Source organism: Barbatula barbatula (genome assembly GCF_947034865.1).
Source record: "Barbatula barbatula genome assembly, chromosome: 3".
In the NCBI taxonomy this organism is placed as follows: Eukaryota; Metazoa; Chordata; class Actinopteri; order Cypriniformes; family Nemacheilidae; genus Barbatula; species Barbatula barbatula.
Window position 1 is genome coordinate 9,776,568 of NC_136764.1, and position 23,695 is coordinate 9,800,262.

General features: G+C 37.4%; 1 protein-coding gene across 1 annotated transcript in view; it reads right to left on the minus strand.

Annotated features, from left to right (window-relative positions):
- Positions 1-91: 91 nt before the first annotated feature.
- kcnab1b (potassium voltage-gated channel subfamily A regulatory beta subunit 1b) overlaps positions 92-23,695 on the minus strand; it is a 36,491-nt gene continuing 12,887 nt past the window's right edge. The window contains exons 3-14 of the mRNA XM_079451665.1: positions 17,039-17,076; positions 13,656-13,735; positions 13,181-13,225; positions 12,977-13,021; positions 12,590-12,633; positions 10,467-10,553; positions 4,338-4,423; positions 3,959-4,079; positions 3,573-3,667; positions 2,948-3,068; positions 2,250-2,338; positions 92-1,741 (exon numbers count right to left, since the gene is read on the minus strand). Coding sequence (XP_079307791.1) covers positions 1,652-1,741; positions 2,250-2,338; positions 2,948-3,068; positions 3,573-3,667; positions 3,959-4,079; positions 4,338-4,423; positions 10,467-10,553; positions 12,590-12,633; positions 12,977-13,021; positions 13,181-13,225; positions 13,656-13,735; positions 17,039-17,076 — 941 coding nt within the window. The 3' untranslated portion in view covers positions 92-1,651. The remainder of the gene's footprint in view (positions 1,742-2,249; positions 2,339-2,947; positions 3,069-3,572; positions 3,668-3,958; positions 4,080-4,337; positions 4,424-10,466; positions 10,554-12,589; positions 12,634-12,976; positions 13,022-13,180; positions 13,226-13,655; positions 13,736-17,038; positions 17,077-23,695) is intronic.

Consider the following 23,695-nt stretch of genomic DNA (forward strand, 5'->3'; position numbering starts at 1 on the left):
TGCTTTAGCAACATCAACCAAAATCTATCTTTACAATAACTGAATATCTCAGAAATGCAATTTTTTTAAAATATAAATAAAGATACAAAACAGGAGATGCACAATTTATTTAGATGTTAACGCACTCTGCACAATGCTTTAAATAACAGCTTCATTTTCAGGTTTGTAAACATTTTGACCTTGCTTGTAGTAGACATTATTCTAGATTTCTTCTGCATTTACTGCTCAGCTGTTCAAATACAAATACAGCAGCAAGCATGATGTCTTTACTCATTGTCATTGAATACAGTGAAACGCTTGTGTCACTGAAAAAGCATTTTACAAACTATGTTACTTAATGTTCATCCAGAGCAGTTGGAAGAAAAATATCATGGAACAAATACACATCACATATTTCAGAGATTTACATACACAAACGGTCTTGTGCTTTTTTTAAAGACGACGGAGACAATATGCACAACATGTCAAAGAACATTTTAACACAAAAACAGCCAAATCCCCTGTTGATGGCTTTTAACTCCGACACATATTTGTCACACACAGCTTACATGCCGCACTGCCGTACGTCACAGTTCTTAGTTTTACATTCTCAGCATGATATGCAAATGATTTTTTTCTCCTACATTGCATTCTTTTAAGCAAGACCAACTAAGCAGAGTATTGAAGCAAATCTTGCTGTTACCTTATGAGCAAAAATGTTGGTTACCTGGATGCCTTTAAAATGATTAGTTAATTCAACATAAACGTATTAGTCAACTAAACTGGTTTAGTCAACTCAATGAGAAATTCATTGAGTAAACTATTAGTTTTAAGTTGAAGTAACTTTTAATGCAACCAATACCCTTTGAGTTAACTTTTTAGGCAACCTTCTGAGCTTAAATATCTCTGTATTAAATTATGTCATATGTAAGCAATTTCTACACAGTCAAAGGGAAATGTCAATCTTTATCTATTTGAATAGAGACAAAAAGTAATAATCAACATTATTCTCATATTGTTACTGTACTTTCAAAACCTCGGATGTCCAGATTAGCTCTTTTTCAGGAAATGGAAAAAAAACCCTGTACTTTTTAAGCAAATAAATACTTTGTTGTCAAAATTGACAAGAACTTTTTAATGCTTAAAATATTTTTGATATTTGCAAAATCACAAAACATGGAGATACAAGGTTTCATAAGGACAGCAGCAATATGGGACAATATTTATAAAAATAAAGATTCCTGAAAGGAATTATCATAAAGAAATAGAGAATGCCAACCTTTATGCTTTAACAAAAAATATAAACCATTCTACATGGCTCACAGGTAAGTAATTACAAATAAGCTTACCATTTCATCCCTTTACCTGCCCATATCCAGAGGTCAAGGGTCAAGACCAGGGATCACTTTGGCACATAAGGGTGATGAACAGCTAAATGCATAATTCCACTGACAGTTCAGGAGTTTCTGTGTTTCACTGGCAAATGTCTTCACAGAGATCTTCACGCAGGTTTGGCTTGAATAGAAGCATGCACAACACTTAAGCATTTCTACTGTAACAGCGACGGATCTCTGCAGAAGTTTAGATAGACACACGATGGTGGGACACCCGCTGACACAAGAGGGCTGGCACGGGATCCTGAGTCGCAAGGCACACGGATTCACAGAAAGGCCTAATGATGGTAGTCTTTCTTACTGTGGGGACGGTTACCCAGAATTTTGTCGATGTCCGTGGCCACCTGAGAGGTGATCTTTGGAAGGACCTGGAAGTGAGAATGTAATGTACATCATTAGATGGAAACATTAAATCACATGAAACACAATCACGGAGCTTGAAATAGCTTTAAGAAATAAACATTTAAAAAAGCACCAGAGAAAAAGTGGTAAAGCAAACTTTTTTGTACATCAGAATCAGAAAGAGCTTTATTGCCAAGTGTGCTGGGACACACGAGGAATTTTTTGTTTTGTGACAGAAGCGTCCAGTGCACATACAGGTTAAAAAAAGTGACAAGGCACGGGTAACAAAACTTAAAAATAAATACACATTTGACAAAAAGGACAATATATTAAAAGGCAGTATATTGTATGTGAAGACGTGCTATATACAAGTTATGCAGGGGAATGTGGACTAATTATTATATTAATAGCATAGTGTATGTATAATAAATATGAGTATATAGTTATATACAGTGTATTGCACAAAATCCCAAAACATAATTTGAGTTTGCATGATGGCCGTGACTGTGCTTCTGTGTATTTGAAATCTCTTGCCTGTATTGCACCCAAGTTTTCAGTGAGCTGTGCCGGGTTGGATGTCCCCAGGAGAACAGAACTAACTCCTTCATTACGGAGGCACCAGGCTTAAGAAGAACACAGAAAATAGATTAATGAGAAATCTACAGGGTTCTATATAATCTGGCGCTGTATAAATTTTTTTATATATTTGATATAGATTTTTTATTGTTTTTAATAAAGACTAGACATACTGTAGTAGAACACAAATACAATTCTCAAATTACAAGCAAGAAAAAATTAAGTATTTAAATAAACGTATAAATAAAATAGATAAATTAAATACAAATTAACATAAACACTTAAAATAACATAATATAATAAATAAACACAATGGTTAAATAATACACAAAAACCCAAGAAAACAATAATATTTAATTAAAGAAAAATATTGAAACACTCAAATAAAACAACAAATTACTTAAAAATAAATAATAGTATAATAATAAATAAAACCATAGGATAAATAATACACAAAAACACAGAAAACTAAAATATGTAATTCAAAGAAAGTAATACAGCAAATTTGTATAGTCACAAAAAATGTTTCTCAACTGTCTACTAAGTAATTGTTGTCTATTACCCCCGGCCCTTTCTTATTATTCTCTGTGTCTATGATATTTATGTGGCCCCGCCCTGACAGTTAAGTGTGAATGGGCGAAAGTCTTTTGACCTACCGATGGCAAGCTGTGGCAGCGTACAGCTGAGCTTCTCAGCAATGTGGGTCAGTTCCTTGAGCTTTGCCTGCTGCTTTCTGCCCTCCTCACTCAGAATCTTCTCTTTCAGCCACTGGTATGACTGCAGGAGACAAGAGAGATGGTGATGCAGCCCCACACAGCAAACATGGCATGACAGACCCCCGTATAGCTAAACCTGAAGCTGGAAGGTGAAGCTTATGGATGCGGATTACTAATGAAAAGCAAATTTTAGACCTGTGTGGGTATCATGAACAGACGGCATTAATGATCATAATTCTGAATGGCAAGATACATCAGGGCAACGTGCTGAAATGGTATTATATTAAAATCTGAAAATAGCTTGCTGTCAGATTTGGTTGAATGATATGGGTTTTGTTTGCAAGTTATTTAGATTTGTGAAAATGTGTTTTTCTTTATTAAATTGTAAGAATATGAGATGTTGAATCACGTCAGTACTACACACTGTCCTCTGTTAGTCTGGTTCTCTATTTTTGGAAAATAAATAATATTGTTTACTTATTTTATAAATGTCTGGCACTTTTTTAACTCAACAGATCTTCATCCATCTGTCTGGAGATCCGATGGTTCCGCAACAGCCAAGTACCTTCAAAGAGGCCCTGGAGGATTCTGGGATGCCGTTCTCAAACTTTCCTGTGATGATCCCGCAGGCCAAAGGAGACCAGGAGACCACGCCAACCCCTACAAGAAAGCAAAAAAGGCATATTTTAATCATGCATGTTAACTGTATGTGCAGATGAAAAACTTGAAATATAAAAATCTGACAAAAAACTTAAAGGCCACATGGGGTTGCTCAAATTGCCCTATTTGAACTCTTAAAGTTATGTTTTCCAATCCAGATTATTTTCCATGTTCCTGAAGACTGCGAGGAGGGCTAAAGGGAGTTTAAGGGTCTTCAAAAGTTATGTTAGCATGGAAATCTGAGGACCCCCAAATGCTGCTTATTTTTTCAGTGTATTTGTGTATCTTTACCTATTTTATGGTAAAGCTCAGGCAATTGCATCTCTACTTTATCCCTCTGAAATAAATGATACTCTGCCTGTTCACACACGGGAGGAATCAGATTAAACTGTCTCGCTACCGAGTACGCCTCCTGTAAGTGAGCGAAAGAAAGGGAGAGAGAGCATGGGACAAATAAACTAAAATATTTCCCATCAGTCTTCACATCCCGTCGACACCCACTCACAATATCACATGCAGTCAAAAACAGCAGCAAAAAACAACTGTTGTTATCAAAAGGCTTTATAAAAAATATCATGAACAGGATTGAAAGCAAATAAAGGATAAAGAGTGCACAGAAAGTCAGGGTTATAAACAAAGAATCAGGGGAATAGCATGCATGCTCACTCACCATGATCTCCATCGCTGACCAGCGTGATGTTCCCCAGTACATGGACATGCCGTGATTAATGACATGAGTCATGGCTCTCACTATTTCTGAAATACACAACCACAGACAAAAACATCAGATCATTTTAGGAAGATTTTGCTTCATCAGATCCTCTGTGCCAGAGATACAGTCAGAGTAACACTGATTTCTAACCATAAGAAGAACAAAGCAGCACTTGGAGATATGTTGCTGTTGTTTTCTTTGGTTATATCAACCAATATTGGTACGTGTTACTAATAACATCTTATGAATAACTGCACAAAGTGTATTTGCATGTAAAAAAAAATTCAAACTTGTGTTAATACTTCTGCATTTCACAATTGCATTTAAATTCCACCATATGAAAGTTGCAAATTTCTTTCCTTTCACTAAATGACGTGGACTTAATTTATAAATAAATTCACTTGTTAGGTATTTCCAAGTCATGTTTTACATTCACATTAACAAGTGTACAACATATCCAGTGCAATTTACATAAACAACAACACATTTTGGATGGCTGTTGATGAATGGGGCTGTTGGGGGTAAAAAGTCTGTGTGTCTGGTCACCTTTAGATGGCACTGTCCTCATCCTCTCCTGCAGGACATGTACAGTATTTCACAACGGATAAATGCTAATAATGTTAAAGAGCTGAGCTATTTCACAGTCATCTTATTTAACAGGATTAGACATGAAAGGCATTTCTACCGTGAGTCAGAATGACAAAGGCTGTTTTTTAGGGTCACACACATAGCACAGCATAATGTTTAACAATTTAACAGTTCTCTAAATGACATATTTAAGGAAAACAGCACAACATGCCATTCTTAAGTTTTTATTGTTTCTCTTTAATTATTTTTTTCAATATAAGCAAAGGTGAGATGGAGTGACTAGGAAGTTATGAAGATATCCTCATTAAAAAAGTGTTTTTTTTAAATACATGTTTTTTAGTTTATGGTATTTAATGACTAACTGACTTTGACTTAATACACACCTTCAAAAGACATGATAGTCAGTCTGATTTACATTTTTAACATGCAGAATGGTTCACATACAAAGAATGCTTCTGATTGGTTAGTTGCCTAAGTAAAAAAGCTCAGGCCTCTCCTCTGACACATTTTCATCCAATATATTCCAGTAATATCTCTCAGGCAGTAGAAACATTTAATGTTTGGCATTCCCAAAGAAAAACGCTTACTGCGCCTTTTAAATAAATCACTGTCATTCATTCCTAGATAAACACAACACTTTATGCAACTAAGGGCCATTATACCTGAAGTAATCACCAGCTATGGACGTCTTGCGGTTAATAGAATTCTATTTAAAACTGATGGTTTTAAAAATTTCCTATGAATTTCCATGTTAATGGCAGCAGTAATTCATCAAATGACAATCAAATAATGAAAACGCAATTTAACTGGGCATATATCCAGGCACAAGCGCTCTTTTGCTTTTTGAAGACGGCACCTGGTTCGCAGTGATAGAGCGATGCTGTACTGTTCCAGCAAAGTGTGCCAGATTGCGGTCCACTGCATCCCGTCAACTCGAAAAATGCTCAGCGTGTGTTGCGATAAGCACAAATTGAGTGTTTGCACCATTACCATTTGTGGCATTGATTTGCATAAAGGTAATTCCTGTAGAGAATTTTGTTCGAAAACAATGCGTGAAAATAAACAGCTGGATCAGGAATTCATTCCTAAGAAATAGGCTACCCAGAAAATCCTCAGGATGTCACATTATTGATGCTTAACATCTTAGCTTCTTGTTCAGGAATACGAATTTATGAACTAATAAATAAAGCTTTAAAACACAAAGGGTCAACTAAATAGGGCATGGCTATTATTCGATTTCTGGGAAGCACTTGTGTACACAATGCATGCACAAAATGCTTCGAATGAAATCATCTTCCAAATGCATACATTTGATGTTCACCAGAATGAAAAACTGTTTAAAGTTATACCCAAAATATAAAATATAATGATTTATTGTTTTTCATTTTAACAGCAAGTTATATGCTCAACATTTCTCCAAATCTTATTCAGTTTTGAACAATACATTATGAACATTTTTATTTTGTTAGACATGCATGTCTGCTGTCAGTGTGTTTGTTTGAGCACCTCTCTTGCTGCCAACAGGAAGAGCATCTGCTCTGACACGCTCAAAGCAGTGTAGTTCTGCCTCATTACTATCACTCCAGCATTTTACTGCTGTTGGGTTCAGCTGTAGTTGTTACTCTTAGCTTTTGGGCAAGAGCATCTAGTACCAGATCGGCTCACATAAACTACCTTTATTGCTTTAACATTTGGATTCTTCAGCAAGGGGAACTTTTCAAATTCACATCTTTTTCAATGTGTGTTTGGCCCGAGGTATTTCACTGTGGCTATAACTCTGCCATGATCTGGGTTGTGTATGTGTCCACTGACTTGGCATTTCATCTTCACACATGCCAGCATTTAATAATATCTATCATAATTTAGTATTTACTCACTCTCGAATTGTTGGAAATCTGTGTAATTTCTGTGTTCTGTCAAACCCAAAACAAGATATTTTAAAGAATGTCAGTAAACAAACAGTTCTCATCCCACATGTACTGCCATAGTAGGAGAAATAAAAACTATTAGAGTCAATGTGGATAAGATGTTTGGTTACTGACATTTTTCCAAATATCTTTTGTGTTCAGCAGAACAAAGACATTTATAAAGGTTTGGAACAACCTGAGGATGAATAAATGATGACAGAATTTCCATTCATTTACGCTTTCCATAAGAAAGAAAAGCAGATGTATTTATATGTATAAAATTTCAAATTTTGTTAAGACTAAGTTGATACTTCAAACCATCAAATGTTCTGAGCAACGTAAGAGCAACATTTGAGCGTAAAGTTTCCTCTCGGATATCACACAAAATATGTTCACTAATGAAAATAACGAATTAAGTTGATGTCCTCAAAATATTTCATTTAATTCACGTACCCCTATTATTATAGTACAATATTACAACCTTGTTCCCTAAACAGCACGTATAAAACTAAAAACACTGTGGTCGTCTCATGTGTCAATCAGACTGCTCTTCCTGTCTGAGTGAACCACCAGACATTTTTTCCCAGTCAAAGGTCAGGCTACACAAGACAAACAATTTAAAAGACCAAAAATTGCATTTTAAGAAGACAGACGTGAAGAGAGGAGAAAAGAACAGATGAGAAGAAAATAGCAGCCCAATCTACCTCAGCACATAATGGAAATGAAAGCTCACACCCACTCTCTTATTACGAACTCCGAATGAAGAGAAACACGAGTGTGTGGGTGAGAACGGTAGGAGAGAGAACGAAGAGAACGTCAGCACAGCATAACAATACATCTGCTCGAGACAGGAAAGAGAAAGCCAAAAAATGGGACTTTGCTTATTTCGCTGTGAAAGAAAATTGTGTTTTGTTCAGCAAACTTTTAAATAGCTCTTTAAACTCACACGCGATACTCTGAGGGTTCACCTCATTTTGACGGATCTCCCAGATCTATGAACAGCACAGCAGAACCCTGAAGAAATAATCAAATATGATGAAAGTATCTGGGGTTAAATTAGTGCAGCTGCCACGTGTGTCAGTGGGCGAGAGGACATCCATCACTGCAAACACTTTGAACATTTAGGAGTCATTTTAACAAGCTCACATTACCTCAGATGCACCACGACAAAGCAGCAAGCTGATTTACCCACAATGCTTAGCAAACAAATCAGTTTATCAACTTGCAATTCAGTAGCCCAATATGTTGATTTCATGTTGAAATCGAAAGCAAGAGATTTTCGTGTGTGACCAAGAGTAAGAGAGACAGGTGCTTTATGATTTTGATTTGTGCCTTTAATATCTCTACTATGGATTGATGTGAGCCACTAGAACACAAACAGGTCTTTTGAGGATTTGAGGAAAAATGGTCCGTGTTGGTGTCCAATGTTGTGAGTTTGGTGTTTATTTATGGCAACAAATATTACAAACCATTAGAGCATTATAAGAACAGCTCACCCAAAAGATACAAATTCTGTTATCATTTACCCACCCTCAGATTGTTCCAAAACTTTATTATCTTTGTGTTTATCAGGACTAAGAAATGTATACAGGTTTCGAACAACCTGGTGGTGAGTAAATTTAAAAGTAATTTAAATAGTAATATTTCTTATTTTTGTGTGAACTATCCCTTTAAAGAGGGAAAACTATTAAAACAACAACAACAACAAAATCTAACCACAAAATGCACATCAATCATGATTAAGACAATTTAACAGATCAATATATATGACTTTTTTATTTCAAAAATACAAACTGCACATTTCTGCTTCCATTCTTAGGGCATTTCTGAAGACATGATTAAATGTTTTTAGTTAAGTTAAGTTACAAATAATCGAGAAAAACACTTCTTTAAAGCCAAATTACACAAATTTTGCATCAGCACTGCTGTGATACTTCAAGATTATTAATAATAATCCTAAACCTATCATTTACCTTATTAATACATATATTTTTGTATCTAGCCTAGTTGTGCAAGCACTGTCGACCTTGTGCGGAGGCTGTAGCTTTTGCTAGAGGGGAACTGGAATCCCCTGGTTGGGCTTGGGTTCTGCTGAGGTTTTTTTTTTCTCCATTGGAGTTTCGGTTTCCTCACCACCGTTTGCATACTGTTTTGCACTGTTTGCCTGGCCGGGGGCTGCTTTATTTTAAAGCTTCTCTGAAATAACCACGGTGCGTGTCTGTGTGTGTGCGCATCTGTGTGTTTGTCTATGTGTGCATATTGTGTGTGTGGAGTTGTCGGTCCGAGTTATGTATGTGGGTGTGTTTGAACCGATCTATATGTGTCTGTCTTTTGCGTTTTCACCTTTTTTTGTTTTTACTTATATAACTTTTATAATTTGAAATGTTTTACCTATAGTAAATGTGTTTCATGTACAGCTGCTTTGTAACAATGAAAATTGTAAAAAGCGCTATATAAATAAAGTTGACTTGACTTGACATGATTCGATACTCTCACAACACCGCAGGTCCCCACGGGTAGCGAAATGAGCTCTTATCTCTCAGTTCTTCTATAATGTTCTTTTAATAAAATGTCCTATTTATCATCACACTCCCACAAGAATTAAGAACAGTATGGGCCAAGAAAGCACTCCATATAATTTAGATGGAACTCCGTCGTGTCTTGATGAACACGGCATGATTTAAAAGTTTTCTTTGATATATTTTCTGTACTTCCCCTCAAGCAGGGCGAAGCAGCGTCTGTAAGCTTCTGATGTGAATAGAGGTTTTCCTCTTCAGATAATCCCTATGAACTAGATGAGTTGCTGTGTCGAGCTTGTAACCCTGATGTGAAATGTGTTTACGGGTTGATAAGGCATGTGCTCGAGCAGACAAAAAAGGACAGACTTCTGCCAAGAGGAAAACTGTAGTGCTGAGAGGGTCGCTCTGCCAGAGACGTTATTGAATTGTTTCAATTAAGCATCAGCTTTGTGTCAGATGTTTCTCCAAAAATGCTTCGGAAAGGAAAAAGAAACAGACAAACAGAATTGTTGATATACTGTACTGTGTAGTGTATAATTATTGCAGGAGTTGGGAGATATAATTCCTAATAATAGGAATGTTGTGAAGACTTTTCAATACAGCGTCTGAGAAACACTTTAGAAATTGAGTGAGGATACAACAATCTGTAGAAGCATGAGCATCTAAGCAGAAATCTCTATTCGCTTTATATATTTGCTGTCAGCATAAAATGCTGTAAGGGGCTGGGGGGTTAGTCCATAGTCAAATGGTACTGGCATTTAGTTGGGTAATCCCCTGTGCCTGTGTGAGATAGATGGTTTGAATTTAGAGGCACAACAGGGAAAGTCGATCTTAAAAATACACCGTGTACCCCATGGGCAATTCTCTAATCCCATTCAGAGAGAGTAAAATAGAGAGAGGAGTCAAAGGGAGGGGGTCCTCTGCAGGGCCTTAAAAATGGAAAGAGGGTACACTGGGATTAGTAAATTATTGAGTAAACCGCCTCCTGAGATGTGTAGAAAGAGCACCCTACATTCCATTTTACACACATGCAACCGGTTCACTCGGTCGCACACGCAGACCGTCTCACCTACCCTCCATAGGTGTGTTACTGTCGGGGCGATTGGCAAAAACCACGTCCACATACTCTAGCTGTAACCTCTGCAAAGATCCCTTCAGACCTACAGAGAGAGGGAGAGAGATTTTATTTCCAATTTATATCTTCTATATCTAACTTTTTCGCTTTATTTAATTTTGAACTGCATACATTGTAAAGACTTTTGCAAATGCAGATATTTTTGCAATACAAGTGTGTTTAAGGCCAATAAAGATGCAGAACTATAAATACTAAAATCATTAGGATCAACAACGCCTGCAATATTAAATGACAACTGTGTCATTTATACACGATTTCCCCATAAAAAAAGTCATACAGGTTTGAAGTCACTGGGTGACTGATTGATACAGAGAATTGTATCTATTTTTTGAACATATAAGATTCCCTAGGCAACATGAGAAATAAAGAACAGGACGCACAGCTGTTTTCATGCTGAGATGGAGGGATGAGAGAAGAAAGACATGAAAAATTAAATGTATGACAGGATGAGAGAGGATTAGACAATTGCACGTTTGCAGATGTGAGCAGATGAGGCAGATGACTCACGTTTAGAGAGAGAGAAAACAGAGAACTTGTTTGCAATATGCAGCATGAGTTGTGATCGAAGGTGTGTAAATTAAACTAGGGATATATAGCAACTTTTCAAATGTAATTCACTACAAATTACATGCTTTTAAATACATGCTTTTAAAAGTAATCTGTAATGTATTTCATTAGATTACAAGTTTTGTAATTTAATCTTAATACTTAAGAATTTACTTTGGGATACTAATAATGTACAAAAACAAAGGGGTCATCAAACAGAGGACTTGGCTTTCCTCTGTTTATTATTTTAAACAATATCAGTTTTACCTCATTAGACATTATATTCTACAATTCTAGAAAAAGAAATTAAAATTATGAGTTATAAACTCACACTTGTTAGAAAAAATCCGAACTGTGAGACAAAAAGTCACAATTACCTAAAAATTACTTAAATAAGAAACTCACATACAAATAGAACACTTAGTCGGTGACCATATTGCCACTTTAACCTAGCTCTTAATACTAAGATTAGTTTGATATTCATGTTGCGTGTAAGTAATGCATTAGCATTTTGTGATTTTTTTAAGTCATGCCAAGAAATCTTGGCAGAGAGAAAGACAGAGAGAGACAAAGCCAGGTTTGATAACAAGACAAAGTTGTCAAACATAGGTGTATTAGTTGGATCACAGACTGAAATAAATCTGCCAGACGCCACAATTCTTGTCACAAGAAACTGCAGCTAATCCCATATTGATCTGGCCCGTGATCATTGTAGAATTCTCATATCCGCCAGGGCACGAATCAAATGGATTTTTTTTGGCCTGTGGAGGTGATATACTTAGCAGGGTGCGGGAATATAAAGAGACATTCTTTTCTAGCAAACAATGTCAAACCAACACAGAGACGCTGGTGAGAAGCAGAGGCAGATGATAGGAAAACTACACACAAGGAGTAAATAAAATCTTTTTTTTTGAGAATTCGAGAATGCAACAGGGAAATAAACAGAGTATGTGAATGATGAAATAGTTTCTGACGGATTTAATGAAATACCAACAGAGACATTTATCTGAAACAGAACTAACATTACAAACTTTGAATCAGTGGTAAACATCAGACTGAAAGGGATCAATACATGTATCTCGAATGAAACCTCACAGCATTAGCAATTAGTTCTACTCATTACTGGCATAAAACCTCATGAATTATGTTGGATTTATGCTTGAAACAAGAAAGATACTCCAGCAAAAATACACTTAATTCTGAATGCAAACTCACTTTCGTTCTCGTTTTTAAGCAGTACATGTACTGTATGTATAAGAATTTATAAAGTCAGACTCAGAGAGACAGACAGAGAGAGAGAGAGAGAGAGAGAGAGAGAGAGAGAGAGAGAGAGAGAGAGAGAGAGAGAGATTAAGAATGACAGTGTGGGTGCTGAGCTTTTATTAGGAATGAGGCCACACACAGAGTACTGCAGCGAGACAGATAATCAATAAGAGAATGAGAGAGAAAAGAAAAGAAAGAAGGTTCAGGTCAATTACAAACGACAGAGGAATTAGAAGAAAGAAGAATATCTACCTTCTATAATGTGCTTTCTCGACAGCCCACGCTCTGTTTCTGCCCTTGGAAGAAAAAAGAAAGAGTAAGAAAGGAAAGAAAAGAGACAAAATAGATTATACTATGCATGGACAAACAGAAAAAATGTGTGAGAGAGAGAGAGAGAGAGAGAGAGAGAGAGAGAGAGAGAGAGAGAGAGAGAGAGAGAGAGAGAGAGAGAGAGAGAGAGAGAGAGAGAGAGAGAGAGAGAGAGAGAGAGAGAGAGAGAGAGAGAGAGAGAGAGAGAGAGAGAGAGAGAGAGAGAGAGAGAGAGAGAGAGAGAGAGAGAGAGAGATGGGGTAACTGTGAATAGATGGATGGATGCCCATGAGTTATTGTATCAGTGTATTCACTTCACTAAACACTTACTTTCCTCCCCAGTACAGCTTTGTTGTGATGACCAGACTGGATCTCCTGTACATACGCACACAGATGAATATTATGGTATGCCTGATTCCTCAGCCACACTTTTTAACATGCTGACTGTATTTAGGAGTAACATGAATGATAAGATGTGACATCAGTACATTAAAGATAACCTCAAAGCCCCCGCACACACAATCAATTCAGTACCTCCAGCACTTCTTCTTGATAATGTTTCCTAGGATTATTTCTGCTCTGTGAAAATGAAAACAATTTAATGTGAGTCAAAGGGTTTTGCAAAAATATGACACAATTTAATGTTGGTTCTGTAACCACTGAATAGCAAAATAAGTTTGTACTGTAGGGCAGATTCACTAAACAATTACATCACTACAGTACCACACACTTAAAACAACTGTCAGTACATATCAGACAAACACTCTTCCTCTCTGCAGACATGAGAATCATTACAGAAATCACCAGATTCACAAGTCAATGCTGTTAGCCTGACACAGTTAACACTGAACAGTACTTACAAGATAGCAGGAGAAAAATTTACGTGTGCTAAAAAGGGAAATGTGTTCACTTTTTGAGCACAGCAGCAGCAGATTGTAAGCAAATGAACAGGGTTACAAGCGGTGTAATGAGCGGGTGTAATGAGTAACAAGTCAAAGGTCAAACTCACTTCCCAGCCGCGTACACCTCTGCAGTATCGAAGAGGTTGACCCCATTTTCATAAGCTATAGTCATCAGCTGCTCTGCCACCTGCAAAACACACAGGTAAGGCAAGGCAAGGCAAGGCAAGGCAAGGCAAGGCAAGGCAAGGCAAGGCAAGGCAAGGCAAGGCAAGGCAAGGCAAGGCAAGGCAAGGCAAGGCAAGGCAAGGCAAGGCAAGGCAAGGCAAGGCAAGGCAAGGCAAGGCAAGGCGGCCTAGCTCTACCAAATTTTTTACAATATTATTGGGCAGCTAATATTTATAAACTAATTTACTGGGTCTCTGCGTCTTATGAGGGGGTGGACCTGAATGGGTTGAAATGGAACAATATTCCGCTCATCTGGTGTCTCTACCTTCGTTAGTATGTGCGCCATTGCCACTCAGTAAGATGCGTCTTACAAATAATCCTATAGTGGGTGGCTCACTTCGAATATGGTCCCAATTCAGGACCCACTTCAAACATAAACAGGCTATGTCCTGTCTCCCAATCTCAGCCAACGCACTCTTTCCACCCTCAGTCATGGATACAGCATTTAAATCATGGTTCAGGCGTGGTCTGAAGCGGGTGAATGATCTTTTTAGGGATGGTGTGTTCATGTCATTTGAGCAGCTGTTAAATAAGTATAGTATCCCCAGCTCCCATTATTTCAGGTACCAGCAGGTGCGTGTCTTCGTTCGGAAACATTTCCCTTCCTTTCCGTTACTCTCGTCAAATAATTGGATAGAGGAGTGGTTGGAGGGGGATCTGAACCAAAGAGGAGGAGTGAGCAGAATATATGAGGATATTCAGATGATGGCCTCTCCTTCGCTAGGTCATGTTAGGGCAGGATGGGAGGGGGAACTAGGATTTGGATTGTCGGACATATCCTGGCAAAGCGCAATTAAGAGAATACATTCAACTTCGATTTGTATCAGACATGGTTTGCTTCAGTTTAAGGTGCTTCACAGGCTTCATTTATCTAGGAGTAAGCTTGCCAGGATGTATCCAGATGTCGACCCGGCTTGTTCTCGATGCCGTCAGGCCCTGGCTACCCTCTCTCATATGTTCTGGGCTTGCCCAAAGTTAACACAGTTTTGGTGTTTAATTTTTGACACTTTTTCTTACATTTGTGACAGAGAGATAAGCCCTGCTCCTGAAATCGCAATATTTGGTGTGACCCCTACTGGTGAGGCGATATCTGGTGCACAATCAGACGCCATTGCGTTTTCATCCATACTGGCCAGACGTCTTATTTTGTGCAACTGGAAGTCAGATGCGCCTCCCACGCACAGGCGCTGGGTTGAGGAGGTAATGGCAAACTTGAAACTTGAGAAGTTGAAACACACGATCAGGGGTTCAACACAGAAATTTTATGCGGTCTGGCAGCCATTTCTGGACTTTTTTAATTCACGATTTCTTGCTGGGACTTAATTGATTTACAGGCTCTGTAACTCTGTACTATATTATTTTATCTTTATATATATATATTTTTTTTAATTCATTTTTTATTTATTTAGTTATGTATTTTTTCGTCATGTCACTTTTTTATTGTGTATGTTAGGGTTGTTGTATGGGGACTTGTTAATTGTTAAGTGTTTACAATTTAAAATCCAATAAAAATATTTGAATAATAAACTAATGAAATCTTGTTCATCTGTTCATTTTTTCACTTAAAATGTTAGAGTACAATTTGATAAATATAGCTTTCCCGCTGTGATAGAGAGCTGTCTGTATATGAGTGACAGTGATTCGTTCTGTTGTTTTAGTAGTGTGTTGGATGGCTGACAAGGGAAAACCGTCTGTTCAGCTGCTGATGCGATGACTTACGACATGTGGGGACGAGGGCAAAACAGGGACGTCCAGATCTCGTATAATTTAACTGGACAAGGGGGACACAAAAATGATTGGACCATAGATGAGACTCTGCCTCTGGGGAAACATGGGGTTGTCGTGGAAGTTGTTGCCAGAGGGACTTTGATGATGTAAGAACTGTAAGTTTTCTCATGCATTTGCCCTGTTTGAGTGTTAGGAGCCCTAGCTGAATGATGGTATTGTTTGAATAATGAGGAAGACACAGCGGGAAGTGTTTAGGAGCCTTCCTCTATGCAGAGATTGTCAAACGCATATGCTTCAAAGTTCGTTATGTGACTATGGTGAGACTGAATTTAGAAAGAATTCTGGAGGGTCAACTGGTGGTTCAGGTGGCTTATTTGTTTAATTTGGGGGTAAATATATATTTTTTCTTCTGTGTCAACACTGCTGGGGTTGTCCCTTTTTGACTGAAAGTTGGATTGAAAAAAAACCAGTTTTTTATTGTGTGAATATGCCAAGTGCGAAAGAGTCTTCTAGAAATCCACAAACCCTAGAATAGTTTATTATTTCCCACTCTTAATCATAAAAATTTCTATTAACTGTGTCAGTCGTACACATACATAATTGGTGAATTCTGTAAATGTTAAATTTTTCTAAAAACGTCATAGGTCATTCATGTAAATTGTACCACAACACAAATCTTATACTGCATTCTGTCATAAAACTGACATCATAAAAGATTTGGAAACTTTCAAAACAGTTTTTGTCACTGATCTTTACTACCACGTTCTCTTCCTTATTTTGGGAAAATTGACAAAAAGGCACGTTTATTGGAAATGTGTCTGGATAAGAACTGTCATGTATTATGCAAGTATATATATATATTTATAATATTGAATAAACTAAAATAATATTTTTATAAAATAAATAAACAAATAAATGTATATTTACAAATTAAACATCACATTGGTTTATAACTTTTTTGTACTGTAATTCTGATTTTTTTAATTAGGATCCATAGCTATGTGTCGGGGGAAATTATCATTTTTGTTTCATTCTGTAAACTGGTAACAATATTTCTACCAAATTTCAAACGAACATATTGTCTTTATTTGCATAATTTCTTTGCAGAAACTGAAAACTGGAGAAACATTTTAGAATAACAGAAAATATGCTCTGATTTCTTCACAGTATTTAGGTCTGATAATATAAATTAATATTCCATTTACAGTAATATTTGTGCAAAAAAGTAAATGTGATAACCTTGATATTGATCACAGTTTTTAAGTGTCTTGTTATGCTGTCAGTCTTTCACATTACTGTTGAATGACTTCACTCCTGAGGTTTGATTTTGTTAAAGTTCAACAGACACTAGAATGATAAAAAACATCTATAAATGCTGATTTGAAATGAAAATTTGGAATGGTCTCCTAATTTTTTCCCGACTGGATTCAAAATGTAAATATATAAATGATTACTGCCTGGTAGAAAATTTCCAAGACAGTACAAAGTTGACCTTATCAATGGTTAGCTTTCAAATAAAAACCCTTTGGATACTTACCTCATCTGAGATCTGCCCACCAAATGTCACCCACGTGCCTAAAACAGAAAAAGAGAGAGAATGTGTGAGGTCAACCAGTCAAATATTTTAAGGAGATTGGGATTGTTCCTGTCAAAGAAACGTCTAAACGGATTAAAATAAAACACATGTCTTATACTGAAGAAATAAACAGACTGTGCAGAAAACGACAAAAACATTGCTAGACAATTCACGCATTCCTGTCTTATCAAAAACGTTATGTTTGTAGTATTTTGTGAATACACAGGAAGTTTTCTTCAAAGTTCAATGTGTTTCCCTGATTATTTATATTACTGTACATAACATTGTATAGTTATAGTTGTATGATTGTAGTCTACATTTCAGAAAGGGATAAACTAAAGTCAAGAAAACACTGATGAAGACCAATCAAAATGTCCTTATGATCTTTTTTAATACATGTCATTTTATACAGTAGGTTGACTTGTCCAAGCACAAACTTGTATGCTTGTGTAGGAACAATTAAGCGTGACTCCAAACTTTTTGACAGCCTTTTAAAACTCCTGGCATTAAGATGAACTTTAGATAATGCAAAGAAATAAACAGCAGGCAGCTTCAGTCGCCAGTTGTAATCATATTGGCTAGCACCTCAACATTTGCCTTTCAGCAAATCCGTAACCAAATAAATTTGCATGAGCAAGGCTAATACGTTTTCTTTTTTGTCCCCCCAAGTGTTTGTTTCTCACCTGTCACCTGTAAGAAATATGCGGTTGTTATGTTTATCTTTAGAATATAAAGTCTACACTCATTGACAGTTACAAACTATTTTAGTATGTGTACTAGCTGTCCAAACGTACTGTGCCTTCTTGGATGGAGCCATTAATGAGGTTGATTCTTAGTAAAATAATCCTGTGTTTTTCCAAGATTATTCTTGGCCTGACTCATGCTTCCTGCAGTCTGAAAACACCCATGATTCATTGCTGTCAGGCCCGACTCTGCAGTCACCGAGGTAACATGCACTGTTTCACATCCCTGTCAGAAAAACCTAGCGTCACCAAAAATCTCAGCGGCGGTGGGTTGAGCATCACTCCAGCAGGCCCCATGGCATCCTGGCTTTTAATATTGTTAGTACCAGACTTAGGCTGGCATCCTATATAACGCCCAGACTGTGTGTTCAGAGTGTATGAACTGTGGACTGACCTCCTATCAGCTGTTCCCATGGCGATCAAGTCCCCATGGGTTGTGGAAAATATGAGGAATTAGTGTGGGCGTCTGCAAGTGTTACGTTCCCTTGGTGACACCTTCGCAGTGTTAAGGGGCATTTGGCACTTTTCGTGTGTTTCGTAAGTGATGTACAGTATGTGGCGCTCCTCGTACTGCCAAACAACCATGTGTGTACAGCTACTGCGAGCAACAGAGTACAACGAAGTCTTGGGCAGTTTATCAACTGAGAGAAACAAGAGAATATTAAGATCTTTAATTTTGAGTATCTAGCCAAAAGCATGCACACATTTCTTAGTCAATGGGTTTGGCCCTTTACTGAAGTTAAGGGGATTGTTTACCCAAAAAGGAAAATTCTTTCATCATTTACTATAATGTCATTCCAAACTTGTGTGATTTTCTTCTGAAGAACACAAAAGAAGATATTTTGGGGCCACATTGACTTCCATATTGACTAGTAATAGTTTACCTTCGAAATGAAAATTCTGTCATCATTTTCTCACCCTGTTGTCATTTTAAATCTGTGTGATTTTCTTTCTTCTGCAAAACACAAAATGACATATTTAGAAAAATGCTGGTAAGCAAAAGCCACTAGTCCCCATTGACTTCTATTGTGTGGACACAAAACCAATGGGGACCAACCAAATCTTTCAAATGATCTTCTTTTGTGTTCTGCAGAAGAAAGAAAGTCATACAGGTTTGAAATTAACAAGAGGGCGTGTAAATAATGACAGAAATTTCATTTTGATGGTGAACTACTCCTTTAAATCTTTTTTCGCGTTCCACAGAAGAAAATATACCTATTTTGACTGACTTGAGGATGAATAAATGATGACAACATTTAAATTTTTAATTTTCACCTTTAAGGACATTTTAGACTTTTGGTCTGATTGAAAATAGATTTTTTTTAAATTTAAGGTTAAATTTACATTTTAAATGTATGCATCTACGAGATGCTTTCATCCAAAGCAACATGCACAATGTGTTCCATGGGAGCCGAACCCATGAGGTTTGTCCTGCTAACGCAATGCACCATTTGATATACATGTTTTACATTTATATATTTACTGTTCATGTATTCATATGCAAGCCCATATGATGATTATTGCAAGTCATTTCAAATATCTTTCTCTGTGTTCATCAGAACAAAGTAAACAGATTTGACTGGGGGGGGGGGGAGTAAATGAAGGCTGAATTTGTTTTGGTGAACTGTCCTTTTAAGAAATCAATCCACAACATCAGACAGGAGATGACACTATTGTTGGTTTCTTGCAAGTCTTGCACTGGTTTATATTGATAAATTACATTTGATGAGCTGCTTTTATTCTTAGCGACTCTCAGTGTATTTAAGCATTTATTTAGTATGTGTTCCCTCGGATTCGATCTCCTAACCTTTGCGCTGCTAACCCTTTGCTCCACCAGTCGAGCTTAAGTAAAACTCATGCATAGCTGTCCATGTGCCCTGCGGCATTTTAACTGCCTGCTATTCATCTCGCTCCTCATGCTTTTTCTTCTCAAACAGAAGGCATCAAGACACTTAAGCCGTCATTAAGTTGTGTTTATGAGCTGTCACGGTTATATGGGTCTGACATGTTTCTATTTTGAAGTTTTAGTTGTAGCCCTTCTTCTTCAGATCATTTTTAATAACAATCTTAAAAAGGTGCGTTCCTGCCACCTACTGGACCGGAGTGTGGAGCACTACACGATAGGTGACATAACAAACAAAAACATTTATTAGGAAGAGAGCCTAAATTCTGTTAATCAAATTAGTATATTTTAAGAAACTAAATAATTCTTCATAGATTTTATACTTTTTGGCCCATTACTTTACAGTGTCTGAATAGATAAATCATTACCTCCCAAAACATTTAATGCTTGAGATAACTGAAATTTTTCTCTCAATAGTACGTTAGCTGCTAATACAAAGTTACTAGTTTCAACAAAAGCTAGACCACTTCCTGTTGAGAGAAGAGAGAGGGTTAGTTTTATTTAAACTTTTTTTTAAAGTCATTTTTTGAAGGTTGTGAGAGATGTGTTGACCGGATTGCATCAGGAAGAATGTTCTACTCGGAAGGAGTTGTGAAGTAGAATTAGTGGGAAAGCGATTGAATTCCCTTATGAGAAGGCATTACAAGGCGCTGCTTGTTTGCTGAACGCAGGGTTCCTGATGGGGTGCAGGAGTGTGAAAGTATGCCGGTGCAGATCCAATGACAGTCATGTAGGCAAACATCAGTGACTTGAACCTGATACGGGCTTCAACCGGTAGTCGGTGTAGAGAGATGAAAAGGGTTGTCACATGAGCCCTTTTGGGCTGTTGGAAGACGAGGCGTGCTGCTGCGTTTTGAACCATCTGGAGTGGTTTGATAGCCTTTGCAGGAAGACCAGCAAGGAGAGCATTGCAGTAGTCCAACCTTGAGATTACAAGGGCCTGGACAAGTGCCGCATGCTCAGTGAGGTAGGGTCTAACCTTTCTTATGTTGAATAAGGCATATCGACAGGATCGCGTTGTCTTTGCAATGTGATCATTGAAGGACAGCTGTTCATCAAATATGACTCTGAGGTTCCTGGCTGATTCCGAGGGAGTGATTGTGGAATTGAGATCGTGTTTTACCATGGGGTGAGCCAGAAACACGAGTAGTTCTGTCTTGGCCAGGTTCAGCTTCAGGTGATGCTCTTTCATCCAAGCTGAGATGTCATCTACGCAGGCTGTTATGCGAGCTGCTACAGTGGTATCGTCTGGGTGAAACGACATGTAGATCTGGGTGTTTCAGCATAACCCGTATGATGGGTCCTAAGGATGTCATGTAAATGGAAAAAACAGCGGTCCAAGCACCGATCCCTGAGGGACCCCAGTGATCATGTGGTGAGCAGTGGACAGCGAGCCCCTCCATGACACATTGAAGGATCTGTCGTAGAGGTAGGATTGGAACCAGTGGAGAGGGGAGCCTGAGATTCCTAAAGATGACAGGGATGCTAGCAGTATCTGGTGATTGACCGTGTCAAATGCTGCAGATATTATTAAGACATCCTTCTTACGATTGCCTGTGTTCTTTTATAATGAACAAACTCATCATTTTTCCCCATTTTTCCTGATCTTTAAGTTTAAAGCATCAATATCCTTCGTATCATCAATTTTCAGTAATTTTATATAAACACATCTCCCAATATAAATCCCAGTCTGCTGATTTGAAGTTCCATCTGGGTAATCTTTCCAAACCTGTTTAATTTAAATCTATCCCAATTTTACTGCAGATGGGAAAATGAGTATTATCATTCATTACTTTCCAATCGCACCTTCCAGCTATGTTTTCAGACACAATTGTCAAATCTAACATAGAGTATCTAGATAGATTAGTTCTTGTATAACTTCCATCATTGATACATACTAAACCTGCCCAGTCCAACATATCTTCTATAATTAGTCCATTTTGATCTGTATTTGAACTCCCCATGATGAACTGTGTGCATTAAAACACACCATTTTACAATTCCTATTTCCTCCAATCTTTTCTAACATATCCTTTGTTAACCTGCGACATGGACTATAGAAGTTTACTATTGTTATACTCTGGGATATTTCCCATACCTTCACTACCACAGCCTTGTGTTCTATATTAACCTCAACCATTCTAAACCCAATACCTATCTTAATAAAAGTTGCTACTCCACCACCATTTTCTATTTGTCTATCTTTCCTGAGTGACTATCCTTTTATACAAAAATGTAACTGTGGTTTGAGCCATGTTTCCTGTATACAAATAACATCCGGGGGAAAATCACCATTTGCTATGTATTGTTTAAATTCTTGACCATTAGCAATAAGGCTTCTTGTGTTCCACTGCAAGATTGTAATAACCATTAAGAGCCACCACATGACGCCTGATTAGTTACTAACTGATTGTTTGCTGATTGTATCATGAGTCTTTCATTTATCATGTCTACTGAAATGTCCCTTAAGTCCAAATAGTTTTCAGCAGCTTAAATAATGATCTCAATCCTTTCTGTTCTACTCTGTTTGAGCAGAACAATTTACAACTTCTGCCTTGAATTTTATAAATGACACTTTATCTGCAATCACCTCATCAATTCTGCTTGATGCTGGAACTTTACTATGCTGAGATTGAGTAACTACAGGGGCTGCTTTCATTATATCTACTTTGGGGTTTTGATTTACTTTTTTAAAGGAGTCATTGGATGAAAACTCAAATGTTTCGGAGTTTAAGTGCTATACTCGAGTCCCCGGCCGGTGCATCTAGCAACCCATAAAACGTGAAAAACAAGAACCCAGTAAGTTTGTTTTGGTGTGCCTTTCCCTGCAAGCATGTGAGAAATCTAGCCATTTAGATTTTACTCCTTGTGAAATAAATAGAGGATCTTATAATGTTACCGCCCTTAATATACACAATTCCACCCACAGCCCATTGTTGTTTTCACATGTGACAGCGGTGTGTGTGATAGCATGGCTAAAGTTCGTGGACAAGTTCGTGCACAGAATACCAACTTCGGAAGGGAACGGATTCAAAGTATAAACCTGCTTGTTTGAATTAATTTCAAGTGCTTTATCAACCTGGGACAGTACAAGCAGGATTAACTTCAAAATTGTTTCTCAAGAGGGATCGAGAGATCAACTGAACAAGACAAAGGGGCAAGTATACACGCACAACGTTAGCATATTAGGATGTGCTGTTTGCAGTGACAGATTTTTTTGTCTCCAGACGAATGATTTGAGTTCTTTAAAACGACTTCAGGTAATATAATTTAGATAAACCATTGCCATGGCAGTACGTTGTTGTGTTGACATGCCAGACCGAGGTTGCTGTGCGCATAGCTGTTTTTGACGAGGCAAACATTTTTTTGTTTACAGAGCAAAATGTATTCCAGAAATTTAATGAGGACCCTAATAAATCATAACAACTTGTTGAAAGTGCTCGTCCGATGAGCCCTTTAAGTGCCTCAGCATATGACAATCCTTCCTCCATTCTTACATTCTGAACTTTAACGGCAACCTTCCTCACTGTGTAGCCGCCATACGATGCACTGTGTTCGCCTCAAAATTACAACACTTAGGGTTTGTGCCTTGTCCACATTCACCCTACTTATGTTCACCACCACATCTTTGTTTACAATGGCATACAGCAGCCACGTGAACATATTTGAAACATCTTAGTGGAGGGGGAACGTATGTTCGGACCATATAATTTAGAAATCCTAAATAAACCCTTTCACAATTATTTAATCTCATTAAAAACTAATTACAGCGAGACTGTTTTCTCACCATTTCTGAAACATTTCCGACACCTGACTTCATTAACAAACACTTATGTTTCTTTTAATTTCCTCAATTGAAACATTAATAGGAATTCCTGTTATCACACCTCTAATCCATTTTTTCTCTTCTGGAATTGAACATTCTTCTTTATGTCCAATCATAGATTTGATTTCTAATATTATTTTTGTTGC